This window comes from Poecilia mexicana, unplaced genomic scaffold (assembly GCF_051168715.1).
Source record: "Poecilia mexicana isolate PSO_F unplaced genomic scaffold, ASM5116871v1 scaffold_4, whole genome shotgun sequence".
NCBI classification, from domain to species: Eukaryota; Metazoa; Chordata; class Actinopteri; order Cyprinodontiformes; family Poeciliidae; genus Poecilia; species Poecilia mexicana.
Genome location: NW_028263373.1, coordinates 19,111,702 through 19,130,054, shown reverse-complemented (window position 1 = coordinate 19,130,054; position 18,353 = coordinate 19,111,702). Strand labels below are relative to the sequence as shown.

At 36.6% G+C, this 18,353-nt stretch overlaps 1 protein-coding gene across 1 annotated transcript in view; it reads right to left on the bottom strand.

Moving 5' to 3' along the window:
* Window positions 1-361: 361 nt before the first annotated feature.
* The window catches only part of ghrhrb (growth hormone releasing hormone receptor b), a 33,500-nt gene continuing 15,508 nt past the window's right edge, over window positions 362-18,353 (bottom strand). The window contains exons 3-13 of the mRNA XM_088005055.1: window positions 17,698-17,805; window positions 12,784-12,881; window positions 11,422-11,519; window positions 11,190-11,326; window positions 7,692-7,841; window positions 7,518-7,578; window positions 6,381-6,450; window positions 4,918-5,009; window positions 4,694-4,823; window positions 4,576-4,617; window positions 362-4,113 (exon numbers count right to left, since the gene is read on the bottom strand). Coding sequence (XP_087861181.1) covers window positions 3,919-4,113; window positions 4,576-4,617; window positions 4,694-4,823; window positions 4,918-5,009; window positions 6,381-6,450; window positions 7,518-7,578; window positions 7,692-7,841; window positions 11,190-11,326; window positions 11,422-11,519; window positions 12,784-12,881; window positions 17,698-17,805 — 1,181 coding nt within the window. The 3' untranslated portion in view covers window positions 362-3,918. The remainder of the gene's footprint in view (window positions 4,114-4,575; window positions 4,618-4,693; window positions 4,824-4,917; window positions 5,010-6,380; window positions 6,451-7,517; window positions 7,579-7,691; window positions 7,842-11,189; window positions 11,327-11,421; window positions 11,520-12,783; window positions 12,882-17,697; window positions 17,806-18,353) is intronic.

The following is an 18,353-nucleotide window of genomic DNA, read 5'->3' as shown; positions in this document are numbered from 1 at the left end:
CAGTAAATTTATTTAAATTTTGTCACTTTATAACCATAAACCTCAATGTATTTGATCTGGACTTCATTCCAGAGTGCATAGAACAGTTTCATGTAAACATGGACCAAAACTATATTTATACTGCAAAATCTACTTTTCTTTTCTTAAAAAAAGGTGACAAAAATCTCTTTTTTTTAATCTGTTTACCCAAACAGATAAGTGACACCTTAAAAATTATTTTTTTTGTAATGCATTCTGTAAAGATAATCTAAATAAATTACATTTTGGATTCTTTACTAATTAGATGATTTCTCAAGATGAAAGGCTTCACTGAATTATATTTAGGTGTAATCGGAGTAAAGGGACAGATGAGAAACTCAACCCACATTTCTAGTATTTTATTTGTAAAAAAAAAAAAAAAAAAACACTTTTAAAAACCATGTATCATTTCTCCTTCACAATTATGCAATACCCTGTATTGGTCCACCACACAGAAGCCTATGAAATATAATAAGTTTCTGGCTGTAACATGACGAATTACGTAAAAGTCCATAAATTAGTTTACCAAGGCTCAATACTTCTCGACATGTGAGCAGTGAATTATTACATATGTTCTCCGTTTATGATCATACGGTAAGAGGAGAGTACGCACACTCGACATGGGCATCTTAACTTTATATTAATCACACTAAATCATCCTTTCTAAAATTACAAAAGAACACAGAGGCAAATTTGTTCAGCATAAAAATATGTATATGAAGTACAAGGTACAGTTGCACAAAATCAACAAATGTAACTCACCCGCGCTGATGATAAACACTGAAAAACAGTGTGGAAAAAGGCACGGTAGTGGTCAGTAGCTGAGGCCTATATCTCCTTCATACAAGCATTTAAATATACATGTATATTAACACGTTATATGTATACATTGCCTGGTGAAAATAAGTCGCCACCTGAATATAACTGAGCACGTTGCACGACAAATCCTGTGGTCGTGGAAAAAATGTTACTCTGTTTAAGAATGCATTGGCATCAGGCAGAGAAAACATTACTGAGATTGCGAAAACTACTAAAACTGTCTTGAGAAATGTGGTTGGGAAAAACTTGTGAATGGCCATGATCTGTGATCACTGAAGTGTTTGGTGAAATAAATTGAAGATAAGTGGAAGAAATCTGCTATGTTCAATAGTGAAAGGTAAAGTGGTTCCACATGCAAAATGTGAAGCGAATTCAGACAATTGTTGCCAAGCAGTTGTTGTGTAGCCATAAGAAAGCCATTAATTAGTGAGCCTAACTGGAGAAAATTCTACAACTTGCAAGGGAACATATAGATTGGACTCTGGAGTGATGAAAGAAGGTCATATGATCTGATGAGTCCAGATTTACCCTCTTCCAGAGTGATGGACACACCAGAAAAGAGGCAGACGAAGCCATGCCTAGTGCCTACTGTACAAGCTGTGGTGGCAGCTGCAGTTGCTCAGATTTATGATCACTATGAGGTCAGCTGTCTACCTGAATATACTGAATAATTATTGTATTCCATCAATAAATATTCAAAGTTTACAATGCCAAGCTTCATTGGGCTCAAATTGTGAACAAGTCGTTCAGGGAGCATGAGAGTCCAGAGCTCAACCTCACTGAAAATCTTTGTGATGTTCAGGAGAAGGCTTTGCACACTTGTCAGACATCATGAATACAAGATCTTGGTGAAAAAGTAATTCGACACTGGACGGAAATAAATCTTTTGACATTGCAGAAGATTATAAATCAGTGCAACTACAAATGTGCGCTAAAACCAAAGTCAATGTTTTCTGTGACCATTCTTTGTTTTGGTGGCAACTTTTTTCTGGCCAGGCATTGTATGTATATGCATACACACACATTGCTGTACATTTGTGCAAATTACCTACAGTGTCAAGAAGGAGAAAAAAAACTACACTGATACAACATTAGTAGTGTCACAGCAGCCTATTCAGTCGCTATTAAAGACAACCTAAGTTATGCCTAAAATGTGGTCTTCTTATATGGTTTTACAAAAGAAGTGTGTCATTAAACATCTTACAGAAAAAAAAAAAAATATATATATATATATATATAGCCTGCAAACACCAACTTGATACAGTAAGGATTCTATAGCCAAACAAATTTAACAAATTCAGTATGGTCAGTGTATAAATCATTTGAGTCAACTGCAACAGTCACAAAACACTGTTCATTCACAAAGACAAAACAAAAGGCTTTTACAGTCTAGTGCTCCAAATGTGTGCTAATGCACTGTGCAACATGTTGCAGACATAGCCACGAATGGCATCATGGATTTTCATCTCCTAAATAGACATGTAATGTAACACAGGAATGACCAGAGTTTAAAGAAAAAAGGTGATGCTGGATCTCTCAAAATCACAGGTATCACAGCTTTTTTTTTTTTTATATGGATTGTTGGACAAACGTAAAGAAACTGGTGACAAACACACACAAGCAATAATACCAGGTAACGATTGGGTTCATAGTTTCTCGAAGTAATTGCAGGAAGGTCTTCTGGTCATTATTAAAAGTACATCTATGAGTATTAGAGTACGAAGGACAATGCACATGAGTGGGTTAACGGTTGGTGTCAAGCTGATAAGGTGTGGCATGGCACCCAGAAAACCTTTTTCAGCCTCTGTCGGTTCTGATAAAATTTGTTGGAGCATGGTTGGAGTCTGGTAGCAAAAATGATAGAGTATACATCTGTGTGCAATGGTCATCAGGGAATTTTAAACAGGTCTGCCTATAGCAGCCTCATGGCTGGAGTATATCTTCTTCATGGCCATGCCAGGCTGGTAACACACAAGTTCTTGACATCCTTGAGAAAGAGGCTTCTATTTACATCTCCTTTTGCAATCTAACGTCAGTAAGAGTGAGAAAAGCTTATAAATATGTTTGATTCTGAATTCTTCCTGAAAGCCAGCAGAATTGTTGTGAAATTGGGTGTTGATGTTGCACGACATCTAAGGGATTGTAGGAAACCTTCAGTTATTCAGCTAGAGGCTAAAAGTTTGAACGTAAAATATGCCTTACCTACTGAAAAAAAAGCATCTCATTTATTGGTCATATAATTTTACAACTGTCAGAGTAGCAACTGATGAAAAGAATTGATAATCTTTGTATACAAGTATGATTTCCTCTTACTGCACCCAAGAGTTCCTCATAAAGGCATCCGCCAGATTAAAATTATTACCCATAATGACACAGAGTACAGGCAAAAGAAATGGCAGGATTCAGGTCAGTATTGCGGTTGCAGGTTCAGCATCGACTGAGAAAGAAAATGTACACCTTAATCTCTTATTAAGTATCTTTTACTTATAGTACCACAAAGCCATTTTAGTTTGTGTCTGTTGGGAAAATGTGAATATTTGACATAATAAAAACTCTCTTTGTTCACTGTACAAAATCTTTTATTTTCTGATGTAATGTATTTTGTTGTTTTTAGTTGAGTTGTTTGTGACAAATTTTCTATTCTAACTTAATAAAAAGACTGGTAAATCAAAGCTTTGGGACTGTGTTGAATTAAAATGTACTTCTTTTCATTTCTGCTCCACCTTGATTTACTTCAGTTTTGAACAAGGCTCCTGTTCACCTTTTGCTTTTTTCTTATCTCTTCTTTAAATAGCATAAAGAGTTCAGTGTTGGAAAGTAAAATGTGGAGGAGTTGCCCCAAAGCAAATGACGTAGTTTTCCAGCAACACTGTAAACTCTGGTGTCTGGGGGGAAATCTGAATGTGCTGTAAAACGTGTGTGGGACGATGCCGACTTCTTGCACAGCAAGTTCAGAGGTCTCACAGTTCAGGATAAACACACCCGCCAACAACCAGGCTCTGAGGTGTAGTCTATGCACAGCATGATCTGTGCGATACAAAAAAAAACAACAACTCATCTGCTGGACCCGTCTCATGGTTTTCAGACTGCAGACACATTGTTGGGTGTAAGGGCATGTGATTCGGAGCTCTGCTGCTCTTTGGGACTGGATTTGTCCAGAACAGATATCTGTGTGACCGTGCTGCTTTCGTTGAACAGCGTACGCCGTCGTTTACTGTAGCTCAGGTAACTCTCAGTCTGCCACTTCCAAAATCGCTTCTTCAGCTCAGCCTGCACCTAAAAATCAAACACAACTTTGATGAAAAGGTCCAGCACCAACATTTGCTCGCAGTCATTTATATTTTTGACAACACAAGAAGCCATCCCAATAAACTACAAATTATGAAATATGTTGACAAAACCTTGACAACTCTGTTTTGAAAGATTGCAAGAAAATTTGATAACTGGGAAGGGAAAGATAAAGAACAAAGAGATCATTTTAATATTTATATGTACAGTACACATCTGAACTCCTTTACCAGAATTTAATAAGTGAGGCTAATTAAAGGAAGAAAGATACCAGACAAATCAACAATTTTATCCACCAGATGGTGGTAATGACCAATTCAATAACATAATCAAACTTGTCCTGACATCATAAAATAGATTTTCAACATTTATTTGAACTTATTGGCTATGTGAGATTCAGTTCTCTGAATGGACAGATCAAAAGAGAGAATATGCATAACATGTACTCACCTCTCCATTTAGGAAACAGTACAGCAAGGCTACAACAAATCCCTTTAAAAGATGAACATGTGATAAAAGTTGTGAAACTTTATTTTCCTTTATTTTTAAAAATGTGTTTCTGTCGTACCTGGAAGGATCCCATGCCAACCTCGATGATGATCCGAGCTTCTGCTCCTGTATTTTCCGGTAGGAAGGCGAACACCATGTAGTGCATCCCAAAAAGTGGGATGAGAAGCAGTGTGGATTTGGCCAGTCGCCTGCAAACACACACAGCAGAGACATAAGGATTACATGGGTATACAGCCATGTGTCAGCACGGATGCTCATAGAGAAGTATTTATGCTCTCTCACTTAAAGTGACTCGTATTGTTGCCACCGACTCCAGGAGACGTCAGCTTCTGAACCAGAATACGGATCACGTTTAGAAAGATGATGAAGTTCACCTACATAGAAGAAAAATGTTATATTGTTTACTCAATGTTTTGGTCCTCAACTCCTCTAGCAGCAATTAACAAACACTTGGTGGAGCTGCATGTCTGGTGAGCTTATCATATGAATTACTTCTCAGTCTAATGTTGTGATGACGTGCTAAAGGCGGAGCGTTGGAAAGAGTAGGAGCTTTTTAAAGAGACAGAGGCCATTTTTTAGGATTCCAAGTTCTTTTAGGTTTGACATATACATTATTTGTACAACTTAAGGAAACATAATTACTTGATTGCGATATAAAATGGCAATAAGTGATTGAAAACTTTGTAATAACCCCTCTTTATGGTTCCCTCTCATCATTTCAAACAGGTTAGGATCTGAACTTTGACTGGGCCATTTGACTCTGTAAAACATAATCATAAAGAGGACTTCATGGTCAACGCAATGACTGAGAGGTGATCAGGTCTTGTCTTGGGAAAGCAACCCTAATTCAACAACTTTCCATTACTATGCTCAACAGTTACAATGTTTGCCGTTTAAAAACATGGCGCTTTGCATATTGACCAAAACTCTCTGTTTTGGTCTTATCCATCATTAACACAATGTTCCAAAGCAAGTTTTGTTCACATGGAGCTTTCCACACCTAAGTTGTGCTACCATTCTTTCTTAAAAAAAAAAAAAACAGCTTTCTCATAGTAACTATCCATGTAAAATACGATACATGGATAAGGTCTGTGGAGACTGAGATGGAGCTCTTGGGATTTGTTCCTTCACTGAGAAATGCCCAGAATGACCCAGGGTGGAATGTGCTACATTCTTGGAACTGCTGGACACTGCCTTAAATGTTTTCCACTTATCAAAACATTTTCTCACTGTAGAATAATTGGCTTTAAATAGTTTGAAAATGACCTTGCAACTCTTCCCAGATTGACTGGGAGCAATGTTTGCTTTTCTACAGATTGTTGATGCCTTTCCACCCTGGCATTGTGCTAACAAAGAGCTGATCCCACAGGCGATAATCAATGAACCAAATCCTTTATTTAAACGTACTTGGCTTCAACTCCTCCTTTTAGTTCCTTTGTAACGGGAAAAGTGTTGTTTCTCACACACAGCCTTTCCATACACACTTAATCTTTAACAACTAAAGAAAATGTGGAGTTTGTTGTGTGTTTGTATTGTGATTAATTTAACAATTTGATCTTTTTTAGGATCTACGTCAAATCCCACCTACAGCCAATACTTTATAAAACAAATATAAAGACACTCAAACATACTGAGTTATTTTTGTCTATCATACGATCAAACCTGAAGAAATAAGTTGCTTTCTTGTAACTGTGGATTGTTGCCAATCAGATAAAGAGCTCCCACTTTATCTGCAGTGTACTCACCAATAGGGAGGCAGTTATTGGACCCTTAATGATCCACCAGATGAAGGCCACATCTGTGTCATCCCAGCACCTGGGATGCATAAAAGCCAGCTTTGCAATAAACTGAGCAATATGAGGCCACACACTTTTAAGTCTCATCATGAAATATGCAACATTTTCTGGAGCCAGAATGTTAGAAATTAAACTGTAAATCTTTCTCTGAAACACCTTCCCATCGTGATTTTTACCAATTTTCTAAAAGGACCATAGCATATTAGATTTAACATCTTTGCAGAATTGCCTGTTTATTGGCTGAGTCAATCTGGAAAAAATACTCTTTTGGTGAAACATCAATGCAGAATATTATTTGGCATGCTAACCCTGCAAATGGTAAAGCTAGTTAAACTATCAACTATGTTTTAAAATATAGGTGAAACTAATAATCACTCCCTTGGAAAAGGATTTACAATATCTATTTTTAACACTTCTACTAGGTGCTTACTGCTAAAGAGTGATCTGAAAGGGATGGAATAGATATAGATACATTTAAGCTTTATGAACACTGGAAATCAGAAATAAAGGTACTACTTCTGATTGACATCTCTCTAAACCAGTTTTTTGGTTTTTACTTAGAAAATACTGTATGTTTAAGCAGCTTAGGATTTTATGAGCTCCATGTTCCCTCGTATCCAAGCACATTGTTCTTTATTCTGGGCTCCTTATAAAGCATCTAAACTTCTTTTACTGCTAACAGGACAACAAATACATTTTCCATAAGTTCTGGATAGGGAGTTTTATTTCCGTTCAAACTGAAACCATATTTAGAGTTTGCCATATTGTTCAATTTCTAATTTACTTGTTCCTCTGCTGTACTAAGCAGCTTATCACCTCCAGAGATACAAACTGCCTTGACATGTCAGATTACAACTCTAGACAGGAAATCTTGAGAGATGGTTTCTAAGTCTAAATTTGAAGTTCAAAAAATGAGTTCTAGCTAAAAAATCCTTTCTTCTAGCTAAAAATGTCCCTTTTAACATGAAGCATATAGGTGATAGCATTGTTGTTTAAATAAAATATGTGGCTATTTCAGAGTGTCTGCTTATTCTTACAAGAAAAAAACAAATCTGACTTTCACCAGCAGCCACAGCATTTGCTCACCCCTTATTATTGTAGAAGTTTCTAGTGAGAATCCAGGTTGCAATGATTATCGTCGGTAGACCTGTGAAAAAGGGTAAAAAAAAAAGAAAACACACACAGAAACCAAATCATTACGCAAAAGAAACTTATTACTGCTCTGGCAAGAAACTTTGAGAAAGTAACAGAAAAACCCACCCCAACCGATTAGTATATACCACCAGAAGTATTTCTTTTGAAAGACGAAGGTGAGTGCTAGCAGCGTCTGTAGATACATCCCCTCCACCAGTAGCCAGAAGTAGTTGGCCAGGATACTAAACTGGAAAAAGGCCACAGCGGACTTGCAGGCTGTCTGCCAGACAAGGCAAAGACAAACATCAGACAAGGTTGTAAACTTCACTTAACTTGGCAGATTACATTACCAAAGTTTATAACAACTGTTCATGGACTTTTTGTTTTTGCTGAGAATGGAAATATATATATATATATATATATATATATATATATATATATATATATATATATATATATATATATATATATATATATATATATATATATATATATATATTTTTTTTTTTTTTTTTTTTTTTTTTTCACAAACCAGAAACTTTGGGTGTACAGTCACTGCAGTGACATAAAGTATTCAATTTGAGGCATTAACACTTTTTTATTGAAGAGAAACTTAAACATTTACAAATTTAAAAGTTTTTTTTTTTAAATTTGCAGATAAATAGACAGATAGATAATCCTAGGGTCACCAGTTTTTAATCCGTACAGATGTTTCTGTATATCATCCCCTTGGTTATGGTGTTCCACGTATTCCTTTCTTGCTGGTACCTTACTCCCTGTTGGAGCTGGGGCCTTGCCTGGTGTGGTACATCTGTGCCTTTATTGCTCTGGTAATCAAGGGCTGCTCATGTGGTGCCGTGACCTGACTTTCTGTACTGTCCATGAGTACAGAAGGTCTCCAGCCATTGGTAGGATTTGGTCATATCAGCCACTTCAGCTAACTGTCGGTGGTACATCCAATGCATGTTCTTTTCCTCCCATGATGGTTCCTTCAGAACCTTCTCTTCCAGTTGCCACTGTCTGAGATTTTCACTGAGCACTTCATCCCTTGGGTCCATCTTTTTAATGTGTTCTTGGAGTTTGGATGACAGCTCTGGTATACTCTGGACCTCTGCCTCCTTCTGTGCTTTGGGATTTATATATACTAATGTGCCAACATACAGGCTAAATTGGCTTCTCTGGCAGAGATCCAAGGAACAACTGCTTACCCCAAAGCACATAAAGACCGGTCTCACATTTGACAAGACATTCTTTATAATTATCATCATCATGAAGTTTATGATGATGATAGTTTTGGGAATGCATTCTGTGAAATGACAAGACAAAAGTGGAACAATTTTGGAAGTTGTGCATAATCTCACATTTGTTCCAAAATTAGCACATTTCCAAATCAGATCATCATACTGACAGTCCAACATTATCGTGACTCTTTGGGACTGTTTTGCTTCCTCAAGACCCAAGAAGCTTGCCATAATTGATGATGTTGACCTAACAGTTATTGCAAACTCTTGATGAGAGTTGTTGCTGCTCAGATCGTGCAACTAGCTGTTAGGTTTAGAGGACATTTACTTTATCCCAGAGGGCCAGGTTGGTTTGGATTACTTTGAAAACTGTTTATTGTATTTACGCAAGTCAATTTTATCCAATATTAAAATTTAGTTTGATGTTCTAAATACATTTCAGGGTGACAAAAGGCCAAAACAGAAGAAGTCTGTAAGAGGAAAAACACTTTTTCACAGCAGTGTAGTTGTCATGGTAATGGCATGATTTCTCTGTGGTTTGCTCCAGTTGTGTTATCGACAGCTTCCCTGTTTTCCTGCTTTATATTTAAAACTACCACTGTGCCAGCATCTAAAAGACTCGGTTTTCTTGATGGCAACAACTGCTGCAGCCACTGGCCCATGAAGCTGAAGGGTCAGAACTAAGCAGAAGTCATAAAAAAAACTTAATTTCAAGGTGGACAGGAAAGATTTCTCACTGAATGAATATGACAATAAATTATGTGATCAATGACTTGGTGTAGATCCTGCTTATTAAGAACTGCCCAGAGGTCACTGTCTGACTTGAGGTTATAAATAAATCCAGCTTGTTTGTTGTGATGGGTACAGAGAAGTAGAACATCCATGTTAAGCTGAAGGCCATGTGGCCACTGATTTGCTATGGACAAACAAATACCACAGTCCTGGCTGAGAAGGCACAGCAGTGGCTGTATTTTCTTAGAAAACTCAGGAGAGTAAACCTGTTACAACAGCTCATAACATCCTTCTATAACTCCATCTTTCACAGCATCTTGGTGTGGTATGGCTCTGCAGAAAAACAGAAATCTCTACAGTGATTTATAAATACTGCCAGGAACATCATCGACCAACAGCTACCTACTCCAGACAATTCATCAACCGATGTTGCCTGCAGAGAGCATACAATATTCTGACAGACTCACTCTATCCTGCCCACCACCTGGATGAATTGCTGCCTTCGGGGAAAAATAGATCCATCAAATCAGATACTTTAACATTTTTTTACAGCTTTTTCCCTACATCTATTAATAAAGTTAATTTTTAACTAAATATCCAAATGACTAGTCTATTAATATTGTTGGGTAAGGTAATTTCTGTTTTATGAATTTGAACTGCAGACAAGCACTAGAGTGATAATAAGTGCTGATATTAATACATCATTTGAATGTGGCAGTGATAATTGAAAATCACTGCCATAGGCTGCTTTTCCACATATTCATTTTTGTTTCACATCAACCCCACATGAATTTGATATGTTTATTTTTTTCTTTGACAACAAAAATCTTGATCCAACTTTGTATGTCTACCTTTGTGATAGTTGCACAAAAATGCTGTTACTTAGGTGGCCTCCCATACAATCAGTTGGCTTGTAGATAGCATCTAATGGTTGTTATTTAGAGTTTACAAGATGTCAGTCTCTGGAACAGTTCTCTAACAGTAAGCTTCAAAAATTGATTTTTCTTTCCAATTTAGAGGAGTCATTAGTTGGTGACAGCAGCCATCATTGGCATTTCTACAGCACCATGCATGTTCACAATCCATTAATTCTCAGTCTATAACTTAAAAATACAAATACTGTTGTCGGAAATGTATTATTCCATTTTGATAGTTTGATTAACTAAATATAAGAAAGTAAAATGGTCATCTTCTAGACACTGGTGTATAAAATCCAAAAACACCAGAGTTTTACTTACATTTTTTTTGTATTTCCATTCATATTCAGACTTGGAAAGATGTCAGTCACGGTGCATGTTTTGTTAGTACTGCAGAGGAAAACTGTACGACTCTTATCCTCCCTATTTCAGCCTTACTTCCCATCTAAATGAGTCACAGAAAGTGCTTATGCTGAGGCCTCACAAACAAACAATAGGGACACTCACACCTCTCACAGCAGCTTTATCAGCAGAAAAGCAGGAAGTGAAAACCTCATCATTGATGCTCTGAGACATCCCCTGTATTTTTATCTTTCTATCTCTCTCCTTTCAAGACAACAGGTCATGTAAACCTGTCCAAGTTGTTCAGAGGAGGCACAGAAGCATTTTCAGATGTTGGGTCTACAACAATTTCTGCTTTTACAAAATTCTTACTGGTGATGAAACGTCGGCACTCACAGTTGACATGAAGCAGTGGTCCAGATCTGCATCAGAAAAAAGAACCAGGTCTTTGACAAAGACAGCAGTGGCTCTCAGGATGAAGGAGAAGAACAGGTTTATGTGGATGTAGTTCCTGGTGCAGTGAAATTTCCTGCAGAGAGAGAACAAATATATTTGAATTACCTTGTGTTTCCCCACTGTGTGTGTCTGCATAAATAAAGGTAGCAGAAGATTTGAAATTGTTACCTAAAAACAGTGAAGACAAAAATAGCTGATATAAGTGAGATGAGTGAGGTAGCATAGCCAGCAGTGTACACCTGTTTAAAGTTGGAGAAATATGTTGTCTAAAAGAGACAAACAAAAACAAGTTAGGACATTTCATTAAAGTGCTCTCCAACAAGTTGTTCAATAATCAAAGAAAGAAAATGTTGAGTTTGCTGAAACTTAGTGAATGAATAACTTAGATATTTTAGTGAGATTCAATTATGATCATTGAAATTCTGAGGAAAGCAAATTGAGTGAGAGTCTGTTCAAATAAAAGTTCTGGGTATGTAAAAGAAAAGAACTTTAGTACATAATTTTTTATCTTTAATGTGATTTCAACTTTGAAACACAAATATGTTTGGAATAAAAAAGGGGTAAAGAACATTACTATTAACCCTAATCTGGTTGCATGTTGTAAATGTGTCCCTGCTCTAACACACTTGAAACAAATAATTGAATTGCCTGGTAAATTCAGCCATTTGACTCAGCTCTGCTGGAACACAAAATCTGTGGGGGCTGTGGATAAGAGAAGTCTTTACAACTGAGCTGAAGAACTTTGCAAAACAGAATGGTCAGATAATAACAAGTGAATATGTGCATGCTGACAGATGAAGTTGAATGAAAAGATGCTTCAGCAAGTATCAGTAGAAGGATCCACAACCAGGTTGTTGCACCTGTTTTTTCCCTGCCTGATTTGTTAGTTATACAGTGAATTTGTGTAGGGTTTATATCACTAAGAAAGTTTTTTTTCTTTTTTATTATCTATTATCAGAATCTTGCTTTTAAACAGTACACATCTGAAATCCATAAGTTGAGTATTTGTGTGCTTTTAAAACACAACATAACCTGTACAGATGAAAATATTCCCAACTCATATAATGTTTTTTGTTCTGTATGTCCAAGCGCGACAAAGTCGACAGCAGGGGATTTACTGTAATAAAAACAGTAACATTTTCTGTTTTTTTCTGTAAGGACTCATATTGTTGCAGAAGAATGTTATATTTTTGACATCTGTCATCTACTCTGTCTAATTATGAGCATAATAAGAGCAGAAGTTTATAGCCAGTAATTAAATCTCTAATGGTAGGTTCTTACTGTATAAGTGCTGTCAACCAAAAGTTCACACTATACCACAGCAACACAACAGTTTTGTCTGAAAGGTGAAAATAAATTTAAAAATAAAAATGGGCAACATTTAATCAAACCCTAACCCAACAGGAAATAATAATAATAATAATAAAAATGTGACCCAGAGAGTAGCGGCCCAGCACAATCAATAAAACAAAAATATTCACAATGATCAGTTCAAAATATAACTCCACTCACATAATAATAAAGTCTTACCACTGGCTCCTGCTCTTCAACATCTTTAAACACACAGGTCTCATGGTAGTCCAGGAGTTCGGACCAGCCCTTTTCTGTGCAGTTCCTTGAAACATATGCTAAAAAAAAGATAAAGACAGTAAAGAGTGGAAATGTGCTAGAGATGTAGCAAAGGAAGCACTTAAAACCAACTCTGATCTCTGATATAAACTAGGGCAGTTGAAGAGTTTGGAAATGGACTAAGTGGACGTTCTAGAGGATCTCTAGAAAGTCAAATTGCAGAAACTCTTCTGAATCTCTCACTAAGGTTTCACAAAGCTCCCCTGGGTTCGGAAAGACTAAAATTAAACTCTGAGGGATGGCTCTTAAGTCTTGGTCCTGGTCATTGTTTGTTTGCACTTACTCTGCTGTAAGGTATTTACAGAATAATTTTAACCACTTACAAAGAATCCAAAACAATGTATGGAAGAATCAAAGCAACACCCCAGGTATGTTTTGGAGGGAATAACATTACAACCAATAACATTACATTAAGCTCCAAAAACGTCGATTTTGCATAATACTGCCCCTTTAATGCATAAACTTACAACCACTATGACACATAATGATACTCAGGATGTTTTTGTTGCTAGTTTCTCACTTTTGAATATCACCCTGTAATACATAATTCATCATAAATAAATGTTTATAAAACTGTAGATGCAGAAAGACCCCTGGATAAACCCCAGTGTTCTTCTGATCTGAGAAATATGTTTCTGATGACACCCTGATGATGCACATGTTAAGAATTGAACAATGAATTGGACAGGTGTCTGGATCTACATGGGGAAAAATTTAGGGGAAAAACCCCCATACTTGTCCCACAGTTCATGCTCAAGTGAATGCAGTGTGCTATGAAACTGTCCCTCTTGTTTCCTGCTCTGAAAGCACATTCAGCCCATGATCTCGTGTTCAACTTGAGTGATGTAAAAGACGAAATTACCAGAAAGCATTGTTTATTTTATGCATAAAATGATTATGTAAGCCAGGATTGAGGGCCTTGTCACAATGCACATTTCAAAGTTTTTTGACATAAGAATAGGATTTGGACAATGGGTAAACATTTAGTGAACTTGTTTCAAAAAACAAATATATGATGGTCAAACAGAAGTAGCCAAACCCTTGTCAAAAGTCACAGCCAGTGGGGGATGGAAAAAAGGAAGAGAGATTAACTGTTCTTTCAGCATAACGACGTTAAAAGCAACTGATGAGGAGAATTAAAGCCAGAATATCACAAGAACGTTTTTTTTTTTTTTTTCAGAGACAGACAGACAGCAATTAGGAGAATACTGTTGTCTGGAGGAACAAAATCAAAAAGATTGATGTGTCATGGAGTTCTTTAAGTCACTGTGGGAGCAAGAAGAATCTGTGCTTAGAAAAAATAAGAAATTACTTCTTGAATGTTGTGTTTTTAAGTCAAATTTTTCAAAAACTAACCTCTGCAAACCTTCAGAATATGGTATGTATACACTCCTTTGCAATTTTCTCATTCACCATATAAGCAGCACACATGCAGACTGAAATACCAGCTGAAAAAGGCAACACATACAGTAGCAAGCCCAATTACTCAAAAAAAGGCTTTGTTATTATTATTTTTCTTTTGTACCTGAGATATCAAGCAAAAAGCTTGTCATAAAAGAACTAGATGGTTGTTGGGTTAAAAAAAACAAAAACAAATCCAGCCAGGGACATGATGATGATGATGATGAATGCCAACTTTATTGTAAAGAGAAAATCTGACCTAGAAAAAGCTAACAAATGAGTATTTATACCCTAGAAAGAAGCTGAGGACAATCAGCGTGCAATAGTTGGAAAACCAGTATCACATGAAAAGTCTTTTAAAGAGGGAAGAGAAATGGGCTGATTGTGGACCATGTGATATTCACAAGGGTTAAGGAACAGACACTTGTAGCTAAAATCAGCAAATACTCCAGACACCTTCTAAAAATGCCAATGACTGTCTATAGTAGCAGTTCGCACATCAAATATCCTAAAATACATGGACAGTGAAAACCATCTTAGCACTACTACAGAAGTTAATGTCTACAGTCTTCCTTATTTTTATGCTTGGAAACACAATTAGAACCAGGTGTCTGGATCTAATTGCAAAAATCAATGTGCAGCTTTGATAATTAATTCCTAAAGTACAGGTGGAATGATCGGTGACCAAAGTGAGTTGGTGGTGGATGCTAAACAAAGTGCAATTCTGACAATTAGTGAAGAGCACATGAAAAAGATCTGAAACGGAATGAGAAGCAGGTGTGATGACAAATTGACAAAGCTTACTCATAAGGCGCTTTTCTCAAATAGAGTCACACAACAATTTACAACAGTTAAAACTAAATTACAAAATAAACAAGAAGACTCACATTAATGATGCAAATGTAGTAATAGCTAAATAGGGAACAAGTGTTTATTGTTCGTAAACAAGAAACCTTTGTGATGATTAGTCAACAAGGTACAGGTGTGATGATTAACAAGAATCAGGTGTGACAATTAGTAAAGCTGGAATAGACTAGAAAATCCATTCATATCTATGAACTCCAGCATGAGTGACATCTGTGTCAATGTTAAAAAAATTATTGCATTAATTTATATGGTGCCTTTTATTCACTTTTGCATTATGCTTCACAAAGTGAAGAGTATTGATGAATATCAAAGCAAAAGACAGAAAGTGAAAGTCTGGTGATGAGGAAGAGCAACGTTTCAGTGAATGAATTATGTGCTCATTATTTGCTTCTTTATTTTTGTGTAGATTGATACTTCGGGGGAAAAAAGCCTTCCTATATGAGTCCAAGATCAAATAAAAATATATGCACAGAAATTCTTGAATTTTAAAGTTCATGACCAGCTCAACTGAATTTAAATGAGCTGAATTACATTCTCTGTTCTTCCACCATGGCTTGCAGATAGAATGGAGGAGCTCAAATCATGAGTTCCTGAAGTTTTATTACACATAAAGAGGTTTTCAGATACCAAGACTGAATTCACCCTTTCAGCAGAAGTGACAAAGTTTACAGTGAAATGCTAGGTTTCATGAAGTGAAATTGCCATCCAGCTTCTCGGTGCAGCAGAGTGTGGGGGTTTGAGTCATGGGTGGATTTACCGATATCCAGCAGCAGAACAACGTAGTATGTAGAGCCTGCAGCTACAGCAAATGGTTGGATGCGATTTAAGGTTTGAAGGTTGCGACTCTGGGGACAATGCTAAAACTCATATCGCCTCGTTTAACAAGCAGTGTCAGCTTCAAACTCATGCTCCTGGCTCTTGACTGAACTGTTTGATTTTCCAATTCATTATTTTATTTTATTTTATTTTTTTATTTTTTGCAGAGTCCCATTGGAAACTCTGGACCAACCTGTGGAGGAGGAAACCCAGCAAGGTCCAGGGAATGACTAACACTGAGTTATGAAGTCATTCACAATAACCTTCGTCTCCTGATGCATCCAAGCAAAGCTTTCAGTTAGCTTTCACTCATAATCTTTTTTTTTTTTCTTGCACTAACAACTTCACTACAGGAAACATGCAAGTATATTATCAGCATCCACAATCTGTGTAACCACTCTGCTGTTGCTAGTTTGGCTGAGAACCATTAGGTGACATGACATAAATTTCTTTGCTTGTTCCAGTGCAATCAAAAGGTGCAAAACCAAGCACATTGTTGATGTGCATAAGTCTTGAGTCAGTCAACATTCTCATCTTTCATCCTAGCAGCCTGCCTTTCCCATAATGTTTCAATCAAAATATCATCAGGCTTTAAGAAAGTTTTTTGTTTTCTGCTATATTTTATACTCTTTTCAATTTTTTTATGCACACGCTGCACTATTGCTAAATCCAGTAACTGTTTTTTGACAGACTTTTATTGTGACAATTTTACATTTGAATATGCTCTAAATCATCCTACTGTTGCTCTGGTTGTAGCTTCATAGTCGTAGACCAAACTCAGTACTAGTCTCACACCATTTCCAACCTCTAACAGGTCTTTTTTCTGTGTTTAGATGATCATCAACTTTGACCAACTCTCCTTGTTTCTTGCACTTTGTGTGTAGAAAAATGTTACATTTGGTTTCATTTGACAAGAACATCTGTATCAATGCTTCCTGTCTCCTACATTGTTTGTAGTATTTTTGTCAACTAAGTTTTGTCTTTCTTGGTTGAATCCTCATTTGCTCTAAATGCATTCATTTCCTCATTTGCTCTGACATTCATTAATTTTTCCATCATTTCATCTATTTTTGCTGTTTATTCCTTCCTGCATGTGTGCATTTATTGTTTTGATGAAAAAAAAAAGACCAGCTGGATCTAAGAGGGGTCTGGAAGAGACAGGAGGGGTAGTCTAAACAGTCTGTGCACACAGGCAGGGAGCAGTGCACACTGAAAACTACACAGTCTTCATAAATCACCCAACAAAAACACAACACCATCCCAGGGGACCTCCAAAATAACATGGTAATTTTTCTGGGCTGTGCTATGATGGATGATCAGAACTGATCATAGTATTAGATTTAAACTATTTAAACAGGATTCTTTATTTTGTTTAGAAAGAAACAATGAAATTCAGCTTCACAATGTCAAATCATTGTGGCTTTAAGACAAATTATGGACTGAAAATAGTCAAGGAGAGAAAAAATCAAGAGGATGAAAAGGTCAGCACAGCTGCTGGTAGGAATATTAATTTCTTGCTGACCAGAGTATTTCTACGGGACTCGAATCATAAACATAAACAACTAGCATATATTTCAGAGTACATTAGTTGCTTTAGAGCAGGAACACTCTCAGAATGCAACATGCAACAGCACCAAAAACAACAACAAAAAAACAGACACACCCACTCAAATCTCAGAATTTTAGTTGTGGTTTTTATGTCACTGATGGTGTTTTGAAAAATTAATTTACCTTGGTTGTCGGCAAACAGCTTAGAGATGTTCGTACATGAAACCCTGATCACCTGTCCCACATTGGCCCGGTGCCAGCAGTAAATGTAATCCCAATCTGTTGGGCAACCTGGGAAGACAATCAGAATGTAATAAACATTTACCAAAGTGACTGCACCAATGTGTTTGGGGTTAACACATTTAATAAAATTATACTCATTAATCAAATATTAGATTAATAGACAGCTATAGTTTGTTGACTTTCTTGAATGTGTTTGCTTAACCTAAGAGTTAATATTTCTCTTCTCAAAATAAACTGGACCATAAGAGCAAGACATTTTGATGTGAAGCCACAGCTATGTACTGTCATTAAAAGGCCAAACAAGCGAAAAGGGAATTTTATGTGCCAGAGCTCTTACTTTATCTACTACGGAAGCGCATTGCTATCACGCAGGAAAAAAAAAAATTTCGAGCGCTATCACGTTATAACGTGATACGTATCTCGTTAAAACGTGATAGTATCTCGTTAAAACGTGATACGTATGTCGTTAAAACGTGATACGTATGTCGTTAAAACGTGATACGTATCTCGTTAAAACGTGATACGTATGTCGTTAAAACGTGATACGTATGTCGTTAAAACGTGATACGTATCTCGTTAAAACGTGATACGTATGT